At 49.8% G+C, this 22,011-nt stretch overlaps 1 protein-coding gene across 1 annotated transcript in view; it reads right to left on the bottom strand.

Moving 5' to 3' along the window:
- LOC116956744 (uncharacterized) overlaps positions 1 to 22,011 on the bottom strand; it is a 191,195-nt gene that overhangs the window by 66,722 nt on the left and 102,462 nt on the right. Inside the window, exons 22-29 of the mRNA XM_076057983.1 lie at positions 18,123 to 18,224; positions 16,334 to 16,404; positions 13,492 to 13,683; positions 11,181 to 11,349; positions 9,234 to 9,326; positions 8,932 to 9,036; positions 7,265 to 7,362; positions 3,981 to 4,131 (exon numbers count right to left, since the gene is read on the bottom strand). Coding sequence (XP_075914098.1) covers positions 3,981 to 4,131; positions 7,265 to 7,362; positions 8,932 to 9,036; positions 9,234 to 9,326; positions 11,181 to 11,349; positions 13,492 to 13,683; positions 16,334 to 16,404; positions 18,123 to 18,224 — 981 coding nt within the window. The remainder of the gene's footprint in view (positions 1 to 3,980; positions 4,132 to 7,264; positions 7,363 to 8,931; positions 9,037 to 9,233; positions 9,327 to 11,180; positions 11,350 to 13,491; positions 13,684 to 16,333; positions 16,405 to 18,122; positions 18,225 to 22,011) is intronic.

Below are 22,011 nucleotides of genomic sequence, written 5' to 3'. Positions count from 1 at the left end.
ACATCATAGGAGTGCAGAGCCACATTAAACACGCAACTACAATGACAATAGCTTAAAGCGATTTGAAGCATTTTGATTTAAAGCTTAAAACATGCTTAAAATTGTTCTTGCTGTGGTTTTCACACCTGATGATGATTGCTGCTTGTGTTGCAGTCGAAACGTCGTGAGAATTTTACTGTTTTATATTTTTATTATTTTATTGTTTCCCTTCTAACGTGGTGGTGACTTTACCGAAAGAACCAAGAATAACAATTTTATTGTTTTACATTTTTATTATTTTATTGTTTCCCTTCTAACGTGGTGGTGACTTTACCGAAAGAACCAAGAATAATAATTTTATTAGTTTTATATTTTTATTATTTTATTGTTTCCCTTCTAACGTGGTGGTGACTTTACCGAAAGAACCAAGAATAATAATTTTACTGTTTTATATTATTTTTATTTTATTGTTTCCCTTCTAACGTGGTGGTGACTTTACCGAAAGAACCAAGAATAATAATTTTATTGTTTTATATTTTTATTATTTTATTGTTTCCCTTCTAACGTGGTGGTGACTTTACCGAAAGAACCAAGAATAATAATGTTATTGTTTTATATTTTTATTATTTTATTGTTTCCCTTCTAACGTGGTGGTGACTTTACCGAAAGAACCAAGAATAATAATTTTATTGTTTTATATTTTTATTATTTTATTGTTTCCCTTCTAATGTGGTGGTGACTTTACCGAAAGAACCAAGAATCATAATTTTATTGTTTTATATTTTTATTATTTTATTGTTTCCCTTCTAACGTGGTGGTGACTTTACAGAAAGAACCAAGAATAATAATTTTATTGTTTTATATTTTTATTATTTTATTGTTTCCCTTCGATCGTGGTGGTGACTTTACCGAAAGAACCAAGAATAATAATTTTACTGTTTTATATTTTAATTATTTTATTGTTTCCCTTCTAACGTGGTGGTGACTTTACCGAAAGAACCAAGAATAATAGTTTTGTTTTATATTTTTATTATTTTATTGTTTCCCTTCTACGTGGTGGTGACTTTACCGAAAGAACCAAGAATAATAATTTTACTGTTTTATAATTTTATTGTTTCCCTTTTAACGTGGTGGTGACTTTACCGAAAGAACCAAGAATAATAATTTTATTAGTTTTATATTTTTATTATTTTATTGTTTTCCTTCTAACGTGGTGGTGACTTTACCGAAAGAACCAAGAATAATAATTTTATTGTTTTATATTTTTATTATTTTATTGTTTCCCTTCTAACGTGGTGGTGACTTTACCGAAAGAACCAAGAATAATAATTTTATTGTTTTATACTTTCATTATTTTATTGTTTCCCTTCTAACGTGGTGGTGACTTTACCGAAAGAACCAAGAATAATAATTTTATTGTTTTTATATTTTTATTATTTTATTGTTTCCCTTCTAACGTGGTGGCGACTTTACCGAAAGAACCAAGAATAATAACTTTATTAGTTTTATATTTTTATTATTTTATTGTTTCCCTTCTAACGTGGTGGTGACTTTACCGAAAGAACCAAGAATAATAATTGTATTGTTTTATATTTTTATTATTTTATTGTTTCCCTTCTAACGTGGTGGTGGACTTTACCGAAAGAACCAAGAATAATAATTTTATTAGTTTAATATTTTCATTATTTTATTGTTTCCCTTCCAACGTGGTGGTGACTTTACAGAAAGAACCAAGAATAATAATTTTATTGTTTTATATTTTTATTGTTTCCCTTCTAACGTGGTGGTGGACTTTACCGAAAGAACCAAAAATAATAATTTTATTAGTTTAATATTTTCATTATTTTATTGTTTCCCTTCCAACGTGGTGGTGACTTTACCGAAAGAACCAATAATAATAATAATTTTATTAGTTTTATATTTTTATTATTTTATTGTTTCCCTTCTAACGTGGTGGTGGACTTTACCGAAAGAAGCAAGAATAATAATTTTATTAGTTTAATATTTTCATTATTTTATTGTTTCCCTTCCAACGTGGTGGTGACTTTACCGAAAGAACCAAGAATATAATTAGAAGCATGCGATATTTATTTATTTGGGGGGTGGCGGCAGAGCTTTGTGACGTCATATTTGAGGAGGAGGAGGGGGGAGGTCTGACGGGGAGGGGGTGCGGGGGGGGTCAAAAATCGTCAAAAAATCGCGTGACGTCATTTATGGGCGGCCTCACACACAGACGCAGACGAGAACACGCGTGCAGGGCATGAAACACACAACATGCGTGTGATGAAACATGCGAGCGAGCATGGCTCTCGTGAGATTGAACGATGTTGTTAGGCACTGTCGTCCTCGATGCTGATTGGCCGAACCCAGAGGCAGCGTTATGTCCGTGGGTCTCTGTGGGTCTCTCTGGTTCTGCGTGGGTCTCTGTGAGTGTGGGTGTCTATGAGTGTGGGTGTCTATGAGTGTGGGTCTCTATGAGTTTGGGTCTCTGTGAGTATGGGTCTCTGTGAGTGTGGGTGTCTATGAGTGTGGGTGTCTATGAGTTTGGGTCTCTGTGAGTATGGGTCTCTATGAGTGTGGGTTTCTGTGAGTATGGGTCTATGTGAGTATGGGTCTCTATGAATGTGGGTCTCTATGAGGATGGGTCCCTGTGAGTATGGGTCTCTGTGAGTATGGGTCTCTATGAGTATGGGTCTCTATGAGGATGGGTGTCTATGAGTGTGGGTCTCTATGAGTTTGGGTCTCTATGAGTATGGGTCTCTATGAGTATGGGTCTCTATGAGTGTGGGTCTCTGTGAGTATGGGTCTCTATGAGTGTGGGTGTCTATGAGTATGGGTCTCTATGAGTGTGGGTCTCTGTGAGTATGGGTCTCTATGAGTGTGGGTGTCTATGAGTATGGGTCTCTGTGAGTATGGGTCTCTATGAGTATGGGTCTCTGTGAGTATGGGTCTCTATGAGTTTGGGTCTCTATGAGTATGGGTCTCTGTGAGTATGGGTCTCTATGAGTATGGGTCTCTATGAGTATGGGTCTCTGTGAGTATGGGTCTCTATGAGGATGGGTGCCTGTGAGTATGGGTCTCTATGAGTGTGGGTTTCTGTGAGTATGGGTCTCTATGAGTGTGGGTCTCTATGAGTTTGGGTCTCTGTGAGTATGGGTCTCTATGAGGATGGGTGCCTGTGAGTATGGATCTCTATGAGTGTGGGTCTCTATGAGTGTGGGTTTCTGTGAGTATGGGTCTCTATGAGTGTGGGTCTCTATGAGTGTGGGTTTCTGTGAGTATGGGTCTCTATGAGTGTGGGTCTCTATGAGTATGGGTCTCTATGAGGATGGGTGCCTGTGAGTATGGATCTCTATGAGTGTGGGTTTCTGTGAGTATGGGTCTATGTGAGTATGGGTCTCTATGAGTATGGGTCTCTATGAGGATGGGTCCCTGTGAGTATGGGTCTCTATGAGTATGGGTCTCTATGAGTATGGGTCTCTATGAGTGTGGGTGTCTATGGGTCTCTGTGAGTATGGGTCTCTATGAGTATGGGTCTCTATGAGTATGGGTCTCTATGAGTTTGGGTCTCTATGAGTATGGGTCTCTATGAGTGTGGGTGTCTATGGGTCTCTGTGAGTATGGGTCTCTATGAGTATGGGTCTCTGTGAGTTTGGGTCTCTATGAGTTTGGGTCTCTATGGGTCTCTGTGAGTATGGGTCTCTATGGGTCTCTATGGGTATGGATCTCTATGGGTCTCTATGAGTTTGGGTCTCTATGAGTATGGGTCACTATGGGTCTCTGTGAGTATGGGTCTCTATGGGTCTCTAAGAGTATGGGTCTCTATGAGTATGGGTCTCTGTGAGTTGGGGCCTCTATGAGTATGGGTCTCTATGGGTCTCTGTAGGTGTCTGTGGGTCTCTATGCTTCTATATGCGTCTCTGTGACCCTCCCAGACCATCTGTCCACGCAAAGAGCTTCATAGCTCTTCGGATTCCAAGTCTACAGAGCGGTGAACGAACCCTTGGGCCCCGGCGTTCCATCCGCCCCGGGTCGCCCGGGTTGGGCCCCCTGTCCCGGTAGCCCGGGGTCCCCCTTCAGGCCCGGGGGCCCGGGGACCCCACGGGGCCCTGGGGTTCCCGATGGTCCCGGGGTGCCAAAGCCGGGGTCTCCCTGTTGTCACACACACAGACAAAGATCCCCCGTGTAGCCTCTACAGACTGCAGGGGCAAGTGCTGTTAGTAGCGAGCAGCAGCAGCTATGAAGGTAGACACAGACAAAGGTCCCCCGTGTAGCCTCTACAGGCTGTAGGGGCAAGTGCTGTTAGTAGCGAGTAGCAGCAGCTATGAAGGTAGACATAGACAAAGATCCCCCGTGTAACCTCAACAGACTGTAGGGGCAAGTGCTGTTAGTAGCGAGTAGCAGCACCTATGAAGGTAGACACAAACAAAGGTCCCCCGTGTAGCCTCTACAGACTGTAGGGGCAAGTGCTGTTGCTCGCTAGCAACAGCACCTACTGTATGAAGGCTACCGGCACTGTGACACACGAGGGGGTGGGTGGCTACCAGCACCACGCCCGGCCGCCTTTGTCTCCCCAAGGGGTGCGATGTTTATACTGCACACAGCTACACCAGGCAAATCATTTGAGGCCGAGTCGACCTAGGCGAGGACCAGGACCGGGTTCAGATAATCGTCACCGGTGTTTGCCGTGAGCGGTGACTCCCCAAACCACTACCACCTCTACACTACCACTAGCCCCACGTGATGGTCTCAAAGTGCACCTAGCCTGGCACAGGCCCGCCGCGCCCCTGATTGGCCACGGTCGGCTACGTACGGTGCGAAAGAAGTTCAACATACACACACGTACATAGACTCACACAGAGACACATAGACTCACACAGAGGCTCGTAGACTCACACAGAGACACCCACAGACTCACAGCAGAGAGCCCCACAAATTCACAGCAGAGACACCCACAGACTCACACAGAGACCCACAAACTCACAGCAGAGACACCCACAGACTCACACAGAGACCCACAGACTCACACAGAGACACCCACAGACTCACACAGAGACCCACAAACTCACAGCAGAGACACCCACAGACTCACACAGAGACCCGTAGACTCACACAGAGACACCCACATACTCACACAGAGACCCACAGACTTACACAGAGACCCACAGACTCACACAGAGACCCACAGACTTACACAGAGACACCCACACTTACACAAAGACCCATAGACTCACACAGAGACCCCTTGACTCACACAAAGACCCACAGACTCACAGAGACCCATAGACTTACACAGAGACCCGTAAACTCACACAGAGACACCCACAGACTCACACAGAGACCCACAAACTCACAGCAGAGACACCCACAGACTCACAGAGAGACCCACAAACTCACAGCAGAGACACCCACAGACTCACAGAGAGACCCACAAACTCACATCAGAGACACCCACAGACTCACATAGAGACCCACAGACTCACACAGAGACCCATAGACTCACACAAAGACCCATAGACTCACACAGAGGCCCGTAGACTCACACAGAGACACCCACAGACTCACAGAGAGACCCACAGACTCACACAGAGACCCGTAGACTCACACAGAGACACCCACAGACTCACACAGAGACCCGTAGACTCACACAGACACCCACAGACTCACACAGAGACCCACAAACTCACAGCAGAGGCACCCACAGACTCACACAGAGACCCGTAGACTCACACAGAGACACCCACATACTCACACAGAGACCCACAGACTTACACAGAGACCCACAGACTCACACAGAGACCCACAGACTTACACAGAGACACCCACACTTACACAACGACCCATAGACTCACACAGAGACCCATAGACTCACACAACGACCCACAGACTCATAGAGACCCATAGACTTACACAGAGACCCGTAGACTCACACAGAGACACCCACAGACTCACAGAGAGACACCCACAGACTCACACAGAGACACCCACAGACTCACACAGAGACCCACAAACTCACAGCAGAGACACCCACAGACTCACACAGATACCCACAGACTCACACAGAGACACCCACAGACTCACACAGAGACCCGTAGACTCACACAGAGACACCCACAGACTCACACAGAGACACCCACAGACTCACACAGAGACACCCACAGACTCACACAGAGACACCCACAAACTCACAGCAGAGACACCCACAGACTCACACAGAGTCCCGTAGACTCACATAGAGACACCCACAGACTCACACAGAGACCCACAAACTCACAGCAGAGACACCCACAGACTCACACAGAGACCCGTAGACTCACACAGAGACACCCACATACTCACACAGAGACCCACAGACTTACACAGAGACCCACAGACTCACACAGAGACCCACAGACTTACACAGAGACACCCACACTCACACAAAGACCCATAGACTCACACAAAGACCCACAGACTAACAGAGACCCATAGGCCTACACAGAGACCCGTAGACTCATACAGAGACACCCACAGACTCACAGAGAGACACCCACAGACTCACACAGACACCCGTAGACTCACACAGAGACACCCACAGACTCACATAGAGTCACCCACAGACTCACACAGAGACACACAGACTCACATAGAGACCCGTAAACTCACACAGAGACACCCACAGACTCACACAGAGACCCACAGACCCACACAGAGACACCCACAGACTCACACAGAGACACACAGACTCACATAGAGACCCGTAAACTCACACAGAGACACCCACAGACTCACACAGAGACCCACAAACTCACAGCAGAGACACCCACAGACTCACACAGAGACACCCACAGACTCACAACAGAGACACCCACAGACTCACAGCAGAGAGACCCACAAACTCACAGCAGAGACACCCACAGACTCACAGCAGAGAGACCCACAGACTCACACAGAGCCCCACAGACTCACACAGAGACCCACAGACTCACACAGAGACCCACAAACTCACAGCAGAGACACACAGACTCACAGCAGAGAGACCCACAAACTCACAGCAGAGACACCCACAGACACACAGAGACACCCACAGACACAGCAGAGACACCCACAGACTCACAGCAGAGACACCCACAAACTCACAGCAGAGACACCCACAGACACACAGAGCCCCACAGACTCACACAGAGACACCCACAGACTCACAGCAGAGACACCCACAAACTCACAGCAGAGACACCCGCACAGATGGAAATCGACATTCCCAGGAGCAGCGCCTCCTGCTGCTTTGGCGCTTCTTCTCCCTCACCTTGATGCCGGGGAATCCGGGGCTGCCCGGATTGCCACCCTGTCCCGGCGTGCCGGGCCCCCCGGGGTTTCCGGGAGTTCCCGGGGTACCCGAGAAGCCTGAAGACGCCACGGACACACGCACGACAGACACAAAGACAAAGATCCACCCCCGTGTAGCCTCAACAAGCCGCTGGGGCAAGTGCTGTCAGTGGTGGCGAGCGGCAGCAGCAGCAGCGCCTATGATGGCTACCGGCACGGTGGGACACGAGGTGGGTGGGTGGGTGGGTGGCCAGCACCACCCAGACGGACGGACAGACGGACAGATGGACACACAGATGGAGGGACGGACAGACGGGCAGACAGACAGACAGATGGACACACAGATGGAGGGACGGACAGACGGACGGACAGACGGACAGATGGACAGATGGACACACAGATTGAGGGACGGACAGACGGGCAGACGGACAGAGAGATGGACAGACGGACAGATGGACACACAGATGGAGCGACGGACAGACGGGCAGACAGACGGACAGACGGACAGATGGACACACAGATGGAGGGACGGACAGACGGGCAGACAGACAGACAGACAGATGGACACACAGATAGAGGGACGGTCAGACGGGCAGACAGACGGACAGACGGACAGATGGACACACAGATGGAGGGACGGACAGACGGGCAGACGGACAGAGAGATGGACAGACGGACAGATGGACACACAGATGGAGGGATGGACAGACGGACAGATGGACAGTTGGACACACAGATGGAGGGATGGACAGACGGGCAGACAGACGGCCAGACAGATGGAGGGATGGACAGACAGACGGACATACGGACAGACAGGTAGACAGATGAACAGATGGACACACAGATGGAGGGATGGACAGACAGTCTGACAGACGGACAGATGGACATACAGACAGGTGGACACACAGATGGAGGGACCGACAGACAGACGGACAGATGGACATACAGACAGATGGACACACGGATGGAGGGACGGAGAGACAGACGGACAGACGGAGATATGGACAGATGGACACACAGATGGAGGGATGGACAGACAGACGGACAGATGGACAGATGGACACACAGATGGAGGGACGGACAGACAGACAGACAGATGAACAGTTGGACACACAGATGAAGGGATGGACAGACAGACAGACAGACGGCCAGACAGATGGAGGGATGGACAGACAGACGGAGAGATTGAGAGATGGACACACAGATGCTTGGATGGACAGAGAGATGGACAGATGGACAAACAGATGGAGGGATGGACGGACAGACGGACAGACAGATGGACAGACAGATGGACAGAGAGATGGACAGATGGACAGACAGATGGAGGGATGGACAGACGGTCAGACAGACGGACAGACAGATGGACAGAGAGATGGACAGACAGATGGAAGGATGGACAGACAGACAGACAGATGGACAGACAGACAGATGGACAGACAGATGGAGGGATGGACAGACAGACAGAGAGATGGACAGACAGATGGAGGGATGGACAGACAGACAGAGAGATGGACAGACAGACAGATGGACAGATGGACAGACAGACAGATGAACACACATTTGGAGGGATGGACAGATGGACAGAGAGAGAGAGACACACACACACACACAGGTGTCCGTACGTAAGGTATGGACGATCTGTCTCACCTTTGGGTCCAGGTCCTCCAGGGACCCCCCTGCCAGGGAGTCCCTGATCCCCTTTGGGCCCCGGCTGCCCCGGGGTCCCTGGACTCCCTTCGAATCCCGGGGTCCCTGAGTGCGGAGAGGGGCAGAGAATGTGTCAACAACAACAACAACGTCAACAACGTCAGGTGACAGGGATGAGAGGGGGGGGGGGGAGTTGGGGGAGGAGGGGGGGGGTCCCCTTGGACACTTGAGATGGGGTAGTGAGGAGGGCCCCCTTGGAGAGGGAAGGGGGGACTGTGGGGGTGGGAGGGTGGGGGTCTTACCTGGGAACCCCGGGGGTCCTTGTCCCCCAGGGGGTCCTGCAGGCCCTGAGGGCCCAGGCTCAGTCTTGGTTAAGCCGGGGTCTCCCTTCTCGCCTAACGCGGAGCGTCACGTGGGGGGGGGGGGCAGAGGTCAAGTCACAAAGGCAAAGGTCACCCGGGTAGCCTCTGGCAGGCTGTTGGGGCAAGTGCTGCAAAGACAAAGGTCACCCGTGTAGCCTCGGACAGGCTGTTGGGGCAAGTGCTGCAAAGGCAAAGGTCCCCCGTGTAGCCTCGGACAGGCTGTTGGGGCAAGTGCTCCATAGACAAAGGTCACCCGGGTAGCCTCTGGCAGGCTGTTGGGGCAAGTGCTCCATAGACAAAGGTCACCCGGGTAGCCTCTGGCAGGCTGTTGGGGCAAGTGCTCCATAGACAAAGGTCACCCGGGTAGCCTCTGGCAGGCTGTTGGGGCAAGTGTTCCATAGACAAAGGTCTCCCGTGTAGCCTCTGGCAGGCTGTTGAGGCAAGTGCTGCAAAGGCAAAGGTCCCCCGTGTAGCCTCTGACAGGCTGTGTGTATGGGGACAAGTGCACCATAGACAAAGGTCCCCCGTGTAGCCTCTGGCAGGCTGTTGGGGCAAGTGCTCCATAGACAAAGGTCCCCCGTGTAGCCTCTGACAGGCTGTGTGTATGGGGGCAAGTGCTACAAAGACAAAGGTCCCCCGTGTAGCCTCTGGCAGGCTGTTGGGGCAAGTGCTCCATAGACAAAGGTCACCCGGGTAGCCTCTGGCAGGCTGTTGGGGCAAGTGCTGCAAAGGCAAAGGTCCCCCGTGTAGCCTCTGGCAGGCTGTTGGGGCAAGTGCTGCAAAGACAAAGGTCCCCCGGGTAGCCTCTGGCAGGCTGTTGGGGCAAGTGCTCCATAGACAAAGGTCCCCCGTGTAGCCTCTGACAGGCTGTGTGTATGGGGGCAAGTGCTGCAAAGACAAAAGTCCCCCGTGTAGCCTCTGGCAGGCTGTTGAGGCAAGTGCTGCAAAGGCAAAGGTCCCCCGTGTAGCCTCTGATAGGCTGTGTGTATGGGGACAAGTGCTCCATAGACAAAGGTCCCCCGTGTAGCCTCTAACAAGTTGTTGGGGCAAGTGCTCCATAGACAAAGGTCCCCCGTGTAGCCTATTACAAGTTGTTGGGGCAAGTGCTCCATAGACAAAGGTCCCCCGTGTAGCCTCTAACAAGTTGTTGGGGCAAGTGCTGTTATGAACAAGCAGCACAATCAGGATATTGTATTTATACTGCAGGAAGAATCCGAAAAGCTATGAAGCTCGTTGTTTCCACACACCCCTCCCCCCCCCCGCCTCTCACAGATGTATAGGTGAAGGTAAATCAGTCGCTTGTAGACCAAAAAACATTTCATTACAATTTAATAAAACAAAAAATAATTATAATTTATTATTTATTTATTTTGGGGGTTGTATTTTACTTTGTCTACCCACCACGTGATCACTTCACCAAAAAAATTTCGATTTAAAGCTTTCGTGACTGCAAGGATTCATCTTCTTTGGTTCCTTCGGTAAAGTCACCACCACGTGGAATGAGAAGAAAATAATAAATTGATAAAATAAAGTAACGCGATGAAATTCTCACGACGTTTCGGCCACGACACAAGCGGCCTTCATCAGGTGAAGGGACGAGACTGTCTGGAGGACAGCGCTGGAGTGACCTACCAGACAGTCTCGTCCCTTCACCTGATGAAGGCCGCTTGTGTTGTGGCCGAAACGTCGTGAGAATTTTATCGTGTTATTTGTATCAATGTATTATTATTTTAGTCACATTCTACGTGGTGGTGACTTTACCGAAAGAACCAAAGAAGATCACTTCACCAGCGCTGTGGATTCCTGCAAGTACGCGAAAGCTTCAAGTTAAGATTTTGTATTTATTTTTATTTTTTATTTTTGAAACTAAACAAATAAAAATCTCACCGGGAGTCCCTGGGGCACCCGGCCGGCCCGGGACCCCCTGCGGCCCCTTCATGCCGGGGGGGCCAGGGAACCCTATCCCTGGGGGTCCCGGGGGGCCCTGTAGCCCCGGCGATGACGAAAATCCCGGGGGGCCCGGTGGACCCTGCTCCCCTTTCAGTCCAAACGGGGCCTTCGGGGGGGAGGGGGCGGGGTAGACACAAAATCCATTACAACCACACGTGGTACTGGTATTACCGTATTTACTGTGGTATAAGACCAACACGTGGTACTAGTATTACCGTATTCACTGGGGAATAAGACCCACACGTGGTACTAGTATTACCGTATTTACTGTGGTATAAGACCCACACGTGGTGCTAGTATTACCGTATTCACTGTGGTGTAAGACTCACACGTGGTGCTAGTATTACCGTATTCACTGTGGTGTAAGACCCACACGTGGTACTAGTATTACCGTATTCACTGGGGTATAAGACTCACACGTGGTGCTAGTATTACCGTATTCACTGTGGTATAAGACTCACACGTGGTGCTAGTATTACCGTATTCACTGTGGTATAAGACCCACACGTGGTGCTAGTATCACCGTATTCACTGTTGTGTAAGACTCACACGTGGTACTGGTATTACCGTATTCACTGTGGTATAAGACTCACACGTGGTACTAGCATCACCGTATTCACTGTCGTATAAGACCCACACGTGGTACTAGTATTACCGTATTCACTGTGGTGTAAGACCCACACGTGGTGCTAGTATTACCGTATTCACTGTGGTGTAAGACTCACACGTGGTGCTAGTATTACCGTATTCACTGGGGTATAAGACCCCCACGTGGTGCTAGTATCACCGTATTCACTGTGGTATGAGACCCACACGTGGTGCTAGTATTACCGTATTCACTGTGGTATAAGACCCACACGTGGTACTAGTATTACCGTATTCACTGTGGTATAACATCCACACGTGGTGCTAGTATTACCGTATTCACTGGGGTATAAGACCTACACGTGGTACTGGTATTACCGTATTCACTGTGGTATAAGACCCACACCTGGTACTAGTATTACCGTATTCACTGTGGTATAAGACCCACACGTGGTACTAGTATTACCGTATTCACTGTGGTATAAGACCCACACATGGTACTAGTATTACCGTATTCACTGTGGTATAAGTCCCACACGTGGTACTAGTATTACCGCATTCACTGTGGTATAAGACCCACACGTGGTACTAGTATCACCGTATTCACTGGGGTATAAGACCCACACGTGGTACTAGTATTACCGTATTCACTGGGGTATAACAACCACACCTGGTACTAGTATTACCGTATTCACTGGGGTATAAGACTTACACGTGGTACTAGTATTACCGTATTCACTGGGGTAAAAGACCCATTGGTGGTACTAGTATTACCGCATTCACTGTGGTATAAGACCCACACGTGGTACTAGTATCACCGTATTCACTGGGGTATAAGACCCACACGTGGTACTAGTATTACCGTATTCACTGGGGTATAACAACCACACCTGGTACTAGTATTACCGTATTCACTGGGGTATAAGACTTACACGTGGTACTAGTATTACCGTATTCACTGGGGTAAAAGACCCATTGGTGGTACTAGTATTACCGTATTCACTGTGGTATAAGACCCACACGTGGTACTAGTATTACCGTATTCACTGTGGTATAAGACCCACACGTGGTACTAGTATTACCGTATTCACTGGGGTATAAGACCAACACGTGGTACTAGTATTACCGTATTCACTGTGGTATAACACCCACACGTGGTACTAGTATTACCGTATTCACTGTGGTATAAGACCCACACGTGGTACTAGTATCACCGTATTCACTGGGGTATAAGACCCACACGTGGTACAGGTATTACCGTATTCACTGGGGTATAAGACCCACACCTGGTACTAGTATCACCGTATTCACTGGGGTATAAGACCCACACGTGGTACAGGTATTACCGTATTCACTGGGGTATAAGACCCCCACGTGGTAATAGTATTACCGTATTCACTTTGGTACAAGACCCACACGTGGTACTAGTATTACCGTATTCACTGTGGTATAAGACCCACACGTGGTACTAGTATCACCGTATTCACTGGGGTATAAGACCCACACGTGGTGCTAGTATCACCGTATTCACTGTGGTATAAGACTCACACGTGGTACTGGTATTACCGTATTCACTGTGGTATAAGACCCACACGTGCTACAGGTATTACCGTATTCACTGAAGTTTAGGGGGTATCCCTCGTGTATGTGTGTCGTCACTCACAGGGTCCCCTTTAGACCCCGGGAACCCGGGGGACCCATCCACCCCAGGCCTCCCGGGGTTCCCGGGCCGTCCGTCGATCCCCGGCCTCCCAGGGTCCCCTTCGTCGCCCTTGGTACCCGGCACGGGGAACGCAGATCCTGGGTCCCCTTTGAGCCCCGGGGCACCCAGACGCCCCACGGGGCCGGGGATACCCTGAAAGACCGGGGCAATTAAGTCACAGCGACCATCAACGACAACAGCATAAACCACAACAATTACAACAACAGCCACAATTCACATCGTCGACACATTAACACATTAGCACAATAGTCACCATGGACTAAACACTGCACCATAGACTCAACACCGCACCATAGACTCAACACTGCACCATAGACTCAACACTGCACCATAGACTCAACACTGCCCATAGACTCAACACTGCAACATAGACTCAACCCTGCACCATAGACTCAAACCGCACCATAGACTCAACACTGCACCAGAGACTCAACACTGCACCATAGACTCAACACTGCCCATATACTCAACACTGCACCATAGACTCAACACTGCACCATAGACTCAACACTGCCCATAGACTCAACACTGCACCATAGACTCAACCCTGCACCATAGACTCAACACCGCACCATAGACTCAACACTGCACCAGAGACTCAACACTGCACCATAGACTCAACACTGCCCATAGACTCAACACTGCACCATAGACTCAACACTGCACCATAGACTGAACACTGCACCATAGACTCAACACTGCACCATAGACTCAACACTGCACCATAGACTCAACACTGCACCATAGACTCAACACTGCTCAATAGACTCAACACTGCACAATAGACTAGACACTGCACCATAGACTCAACACTGCAAGATAGACTCAACACTGCCCCGTAGACTCAACACTGCCTCCCATAGACTCAACACGGCACCATAGACTTAACACTGCACCATAGATTCACCACTGCACCATAGACTCAACACTGCACCATAGACTCAACACTGCACCATAGACTCAACACTGCACCATAGACTCAACACTGCACCATAGACTCAACACTGCACCACAGACTCAACACTGCACTGTAGACACAACACTGCACCATAGACTCAACACTGCCCATAGACTCAATACTGCCCATAGACTCAACACTGCACCATAGACTCAACACTGCACCATAGACTCAACACTACCCATAGACTCAACACTGCCCATAGACTCAACACTGCACCATGGACTCGAAACTGCACCATAGATTCAACATTGCACCATAGACTCACCACTGCACCATAGACTCAACACTGTACCATAGACTCAACACTGCACCATAGACTCAACACTGCACCAGAGACTCAACACTGCACCATAGACAAGACACCGCACCATAGACTCAACACTGCACCATAGACTCAACACTGCACCATAGACTCAACACTGCCACCCATAGACTCAACACTGCACCATAGACTCAGCACTGTACCATAGACTCAACACTGCACCATAGACTCAGCACTGCACCATAGACTCAACACTGCACCATAGAATCAACACTGCACCATAGACTCAGCACTGCACCATAGACTCAACACTGCACCATAGACTCAACACTGCACCATAGACTCACCCCTGCACCATAGACTCAACACTGCCCCGTAGACTCAACACTGCACCGTAGACTCACCACTGCACCATAGACTCAACACTGCACCATTGACTCAACACTGCACCATAGACTCAACACCGCACCATAGACTCAGCACTGCACCATAGACTCAACACCGCACCATAGACTCACCACTGCACCATAGACTCAACACTGCCCCATAGACTCAACACTGCACCGTAGACTCATCACTGCACCATAGACTCAACACTGCACCATAGACTCAGCACTGCCCCACAGACTCACCACTGCACCGTAGACTCAACACTGCACCATAGACTCAACACTGCACCATAAACTCACCACTGCACCATAGACTCAACACTGCCCATAGACTCAACACTGCCCATAGACTCAACACTGCCCATAGACTTACCACTGCACCATAGACTCAACACTGCACTGTAGACACAACACTGCACCATAGACTCAACACTGCACCATAGACTCAACACTGCCCATAGACTCAATACTGCCCATAGACTCAACACTGCACCATAGACTCAACACTGCACCATAGACTCAACACTACCCATAGACTCAACACTGCCCATAGACTCAACACTGCACCATGGACTCGAAACTGCACCATAGATTCAACACTGCACCATAGACTCACCACTGCACCATAGACTCAACACTGCACCATAGACTCAACACCGCACCATAGACTCAGCACTGCACCATAGACTCAACACTGCACCATAGACTCAGCACTGTACCATAGACTCAACACTGCCCATAGACTCAACACTGCCCATAGACTCAACACTGCCCCACAGACTCACCACTGCACCATCGACTCAACACTGCCCCATAGACTCAACACTGCACCATAGACTCACCACTGCACCATAGACTCAACACTGCACCGTAGCCTCAACACTGCCACCCATAGACTCAACACGGCACCATAGACTCACCACTGCACCATAGACTCAACACTGCCCCATAGACTCAACACTGCACTATAGACTCAACACTGCACCATAGACTCAACACTGCCACCCATAGACTCAACACTGCACCATAGACTCAACACTGCCACCCATAGACTCAACACTGCACCATAGACTCAACACTGCCACCCATAGACTCAACACTGCACCATAGACTCAACACTGCCCATAGACTCAACACTGCCCCATAGACTCAACACTGCCCCATACTCACGGGGGGACCCCTTGGCCCAGAGGTGCCTGGGGTTCCCACGTCGCCCTTGAAGCCCGGAGTTCCGGGGAAACCTGTGGGTCACAGTAGAGTCAACCACACTCAGCCACACGCAAGTGTGTGTACGTGTGTGTGTGTACATGTGTGTGTGTGTACATGTGTGTGTGTGTACGTGTGTGTGTGTGTACATGTGTGTGTGTGTACATGTGTGTGTGTGTACGTGTACGTGTGTGTGTGTGTGTACGTGTGTGTGTGTGTACGTGTACGTGTGTGTGTGTGTACGTGTGTGTGTGTACGTGTGTGTGTGTACGTGTGTGTGTACGTGTACGTGTGTGTGTGTACGTGTGTGTGTGTGTGTACCTGTGTGTGTGTACGTGTGTGTGTACGTGTACGTGTGTGTGTTTGTGTACGTGTGTGTGTGTACGTGTGTGTGTGTGTGTGTACGTGTGTTTGTGTACGTGTGTGTGTACGTGTGTGTACGTGTGTGTGTGTGTGTCTTTGTGACCGTGTGTGTGTGTGTACGTGTGTGTGTACGTGTGTGTGTGTACGTGTGTGTGTACGTGTGTGTGTGTACGTGTGTGTGTGTGTGTGTACGTGTGTGTGTGTACGTGTGTGTGTACGTGTGTGTGTGTAAATTGAAAGATCTGGGCACGGTCCCATCGGTGAGCTCCTCCGGCAGGCAAGGCTGCGTTGGCTGGGTCATGTAGCCCGTATGCCCAGCCACCGCATGCCGAAACAGCTTTTGTTCGGCCGGATTGAGGGGGCTAAACGGGCGCGACACGGGCTAGAGAAGAGATGGAGCGATGTGGTAAAGGAGGACGTGGAGCTGAGTGGACTTGCCGATGACTGGTACCAGCGGTGTCAAGATCGGCCTCTGTAGAGGAGGAGGCTCGTGAAGGACGCTGCTACTGGGCAGTTGGAGGCAGTCGCCCTCCAACAACAACGGAGGGCGGAGGAGCGACGCTCACAACAATGAGCGGAGCGCCGGGTGGCTAAAGCACAGCAGGTTACCACAGTAGGGCGCACAGGTGGTGCATCAGCCAGTCATCTCAGTCAGTCGACCCGTGGCACCTGGGTCTGCCCCGTGACCTCTTGCCCGCGGGCGTTCGACACTTCACGTGGCCTCAAGGTGCACATGGCCTGGCACAAGTGTCGTGGTGACGTCACCGCCACTTAGTGGCGAATGGCGGTTGTTGTTGTATACGTGTCTGTACGTGTGTGTGTACGTTTGTGTGTGTGTGTGTGACACGTGTGTGTGTGTAACATGTGTGTGTGTGTGTAACACGTGTGTGTGTGTACGTGTGTGTGTGTAACACGTGTGTGTGTGTGTGTGTACGTGTGTGTGTGTGTAACACGTGTGTGTGTGTGTGACACGTGTGTGTGTAACACGTGCGGGTGTGTACGTGTGTGTGTGTAACACGTGTGTGTGTGTGTGACACGTGTATGTGCGTAACACATTTGTGTGTGTGTGTGCAACACGTGTGTGTGTGTACGTGTGTGTGTGTGTGTAATACGTGTGTGTGTGTAACACGTGTGTGTGTACGTGTGTGTGTGTAACACGTGTGTGTGTGTGTGTAACACGTGTGTGTGTAACATGTGTGTGTGACATTTGTGTGTGTAACATGTGTTTGTGTGAAACACGTGTGCGTGTAACACGTGTGTGTAACATGTGTGTGTAACATGTGTGTGTGTACCATGTGTGTGTGTGTAACACGTGTGTGTGTGTGTGTAACACGTGTGTGTGTGTGTAACACGTGTGTGTGTGTAACACGTGTGTGTGTGTGTGTGTCACCTGGTTGCCCAGGGGCTCCAGGCGGCCCTGGGGGCCCCTGTGTAGAGGGGACGCTGGGAGGGAATGGGCTCTGGCAATTTACACACGTGTCACCCTTATCACCTGTCACACACACACACACACGTGTCACACACACACACACACGTGTCACACACACACACGTGTCACACACACACGTGTCACACACACACACACACGTGTCACACACACACGTGTCACCCTTATCACCTGTCACACACACGTGTCACACACACACATACACGTGTCACACACATACACGTGTCACACACACGTGTCACACACACACACACGTGTCACACACACACGTGTCACACACACACACACGTGTCACACACACACACGTGTCACACACACACACACGTGTCACACACATACACGTGTCACACACACACACGTGTCACACACACGTGTCACACACACACACGTGTCACACACACACGTGTCACACACACATACACACGTGTCACACACACGTGTCACACACACACACGTGTCACACACACGTGTCACACACACACACGTGTCACACACACACACATGTCACACACACGTGTCACACACACACGTGTCACACACACGTGTCACACACACACACGTGTCACACACACGTGTCACACACACACACACGTGTCACACACGTGTCACACACACACATGTCACACACACGTGTCACACACACACACGTGTCACACACACACACGTGTCACACACACGTGTCACACACACACGTGTCACACACACACGTGTCACACACACACACATGTCACACACACGTATCACACACACACGTGTCACACACACGTGTCACACACACACACGTGTCACACACACGTGTCACACACACACGTGTCACACACACACGTGTCACACACACACACGTGTCACACACACACACACGTGTCACACACACACACACACGTGTCACACACACACACGTGTAACACACACACACGTGTCACACACACACGTGTCACACACACACGTGTCACACACGTGTCACACACACACGTGTCACACACACACACGTGTCACACACACACAAGTGTCACACACACACACACACGTGTCACACACACACGTGTCACACACACACACGTGTCACACACACACGTGTCACCCTTGTCACCTGTCACAAACACACACGTGTCACACACACACACGTGTCACACACATACACACGTGTCACACACACACACACGTGTCACACACACGTGTCACACACACACACGTGTCACACACACACACACGTGTCACGCACACACACGTGTCACCCTTGTCAACTGTCACACACACGTGTCACACACACACACGTGTCACACACACGTGTCACACGTATCCCCCTTGTTTCTCTGTGGCGAGTCTATGGGTCTCTGTGTGAGTCTATGGGTCTCTGTGTGATGAGTCTATGGGTCTCTGTGTGGTGAGTCTATGGGTCTCTGTGTGGTGAGTCTATGGGTCTCTGTGTGATGAGTTTATGGGTCTCTGTGTGATGAGTCTATGGGTCTCTGTGTGGTGAGTCTATGGGTCTCTGTGTGGTGAGTCTGTGGGTCTCTGTGTGATGAGTCTATGGGTCTCTGTGTGGTGAGTCTATGGGTCTCTGTGTGGTGAGTCTATGGGTCTCTGTGTGGTGAGTCTGTGGGTCTCTGTGTGATGAGTCTATGGGTCTCTGTGTGGTGAGTCTATGGGTCTCTGTGTGGTGAGTCTATGGGTATCTGTGTGTGTGAGTCTATGGCTCTCTGTGTGGTGAGTCTATGGCTCTCTGTGTGGTGAGTCTATGGGTCTCTGTGTCGTGAGTCTGTGGGTCTCTGTGTAGTGAGTCTATGGGTCTCTGTGTGGTGAGTCTATGGCTCTCTGTGTGATGAGTCTGTGGCTCTCTGTGTGATGAGTCTGTGGGTCTCTGTGTGGTCTCTATGGGTCTCTGTGTGAGTCTGTGGGTCTCTGTGTGAGTGAGTCTGTGGGTCTCTGTGTGAGTAGTCTATGGGTCTCTGTGTGGTGAGTCTATGGCTCTCTGTATGATAAGTCTATGGGTCTGTGTGTGTGAGTCTATGGGTCTCTGTGTGGTGAGTCTATGAGTCTCTGTGTGGTGAGTCTGTGGGTCTCTGTGTGGTGAGTCTATGGGTCTCTTTGTGGTGAGTTTGTGGGTCTCTGTGTGGTGAGTCTATGGGTCTCTGGGTGGTGAGTATATGACTCTGTGTGAGTGAGTCTATGGGTCTCTGTGTTAGTGAGTCTATGGGTCTCTGTGTGGTGAGTCTGTGGGTCTCTGTGTGATGAGTCTGTGGGTCTCTGTGTGGTGAGTCTGTGGGTCTCTGTGTGAGTAGTCTATGGGTCTCTGTGTGGTGAGTCTATGGCTCTCTGTATGATACGTCTATGGGTCTGTGTGTGTGAGTCTATGGGTCTCTGTGTGATGAGTCTATGGGTCTCTGTGTGGTGAGTCTGTGGGTCTCTGTGTGGTGAGTCTATGGATCTCTGTGTGGCGAGTCTATGGGTCTATGTGTGGTGAGTCTATGGGTCTCTGTGTGGTGAGTCTATGAGTCTCTCTGTGTGATGAGTCTATGGCTCTCTGTGTGATGAGTCTATGGCCCTCTGTGTGATGAGTCTATGGCTCTCTGTGTGATGAGTCTATGGGTCTCTGTGTGTGAGTCTATCGGTCTCTGTGTGGTGAGTCTATGAGTCTCTGTGTGGTCAGTCTATGAATCTCTCTGTGTGGTGAGTCTATGGGTCTCTGTGTGATGAGTCTATGGCTCTCTGTGTGATGAGTCTATGGGTCTCTGTGTGTGAGTATATGGGTCTCTGTGTGGTGAGTCTATGAGTCTCTGTGTGGTGAGTCTATGAGTCTCTCTGTGTGGCGAGTCTATGTGTCTCTGTGTGGTGAGTCTATGGGTCTCTGTGTAGTGAGTCTATGGGTCTCTGTGTGGGGAGTCTATGGGTCTGTGTGGTGAGTCTATGAGTCTCTCTGTGTGATGAGTCTATGGGTCTTTGTGTGATGAGTCTATGGCTCTCTGTGTGATGAGTCTATGTGTCTCAGTGTGTGATTCTATGGGTCTCTCTGTGTGGTGAGTCTATGGGTCTCTGTGTGGTGAGTCTATGGGTCTCTGTGTGGTGAGTCTGTGGCTCTCTGTGTGGTGAGTCTGTGGCTCTCTGTGTGGTGAGTCTATGGGTATCTGTGTGGTGAGTCTGTGGGTCTCTGTGTAGTGAGTCTATGGGTCTCTGTGTGGTGAGTCTGTGGGTCTCTGTGTGAGTAGTCTATGGGTCTCTGTGTGGTGAGTCTATGGCTCTCTGTATGATAAGTCTATGGGTCTGTGTGTGTGAGTCTATGGGTCTCTGTGTGATGAGTCTATGGGTCTCTGTGTGGTGAGTCTGTGGGTCTCTGTGTGGTGAGTCTATGGATCTCTGTGTGGCGAGTCTATGGGTCTCTGTGTGGTGAGTCTATGGGTCTCTGTGTGGTGAGTCTATGAGTCTCTCTGTGTGATGAGTCTATGGCTCTCTGTGTGATGAGTCTATGGCCCTCTGTGTGATGAGTCTATGGCTCTCTGTGTGATGAGTCTATGGGTCTCTGTGTGTGAGTCTATCGGTCTCTGTGTGGTGAGTCTATGAGTCTCTGTGTGGTCAGTCTATGAATCTCTCTGTGTGGTGAGTCTATGGGTCTCTGTGTGATGAGTCTATGGCTCTCTGTGTGATGAGTCTATGGGTCTCTGTGTGTGAGTATATGTGTCTCTGTGTGGTGAGTCTATGAGTCTCTGTGTGGTGAGTCTATGAGGCTCTCTGTGTGGTGAGTCTATGGGTCTCTGTGTGGTGAGTCTATGGGTCTCTGTGTAGTGAGTCTATGGGTCTCTGTGTGGGGAGTCTATGGGTCTCTGTGTGGTGAGTC

The sequence above is a fragment of the Petromyzon marinus genome (assembly GCF_048934315.1).
Source record: "Petromyzon marinus isolate PM22_M1 ecotype Great Lakes invasive population chromosome 67 unlocalized genomic scaffold, UKy_Petmar_22M1.pri1.0 chr67_unloc.2, whole genome shotgun sequence".
NCBI lineage: Eukaryota > Metazoa > Chordata > Hyperoartia > Petromyzontiformes > Petromyzontidae > Petromyzon > Petromyzon marinus.
This window is presented reverse-complemented; position numbering and strand designations above follow the sequence as displayed.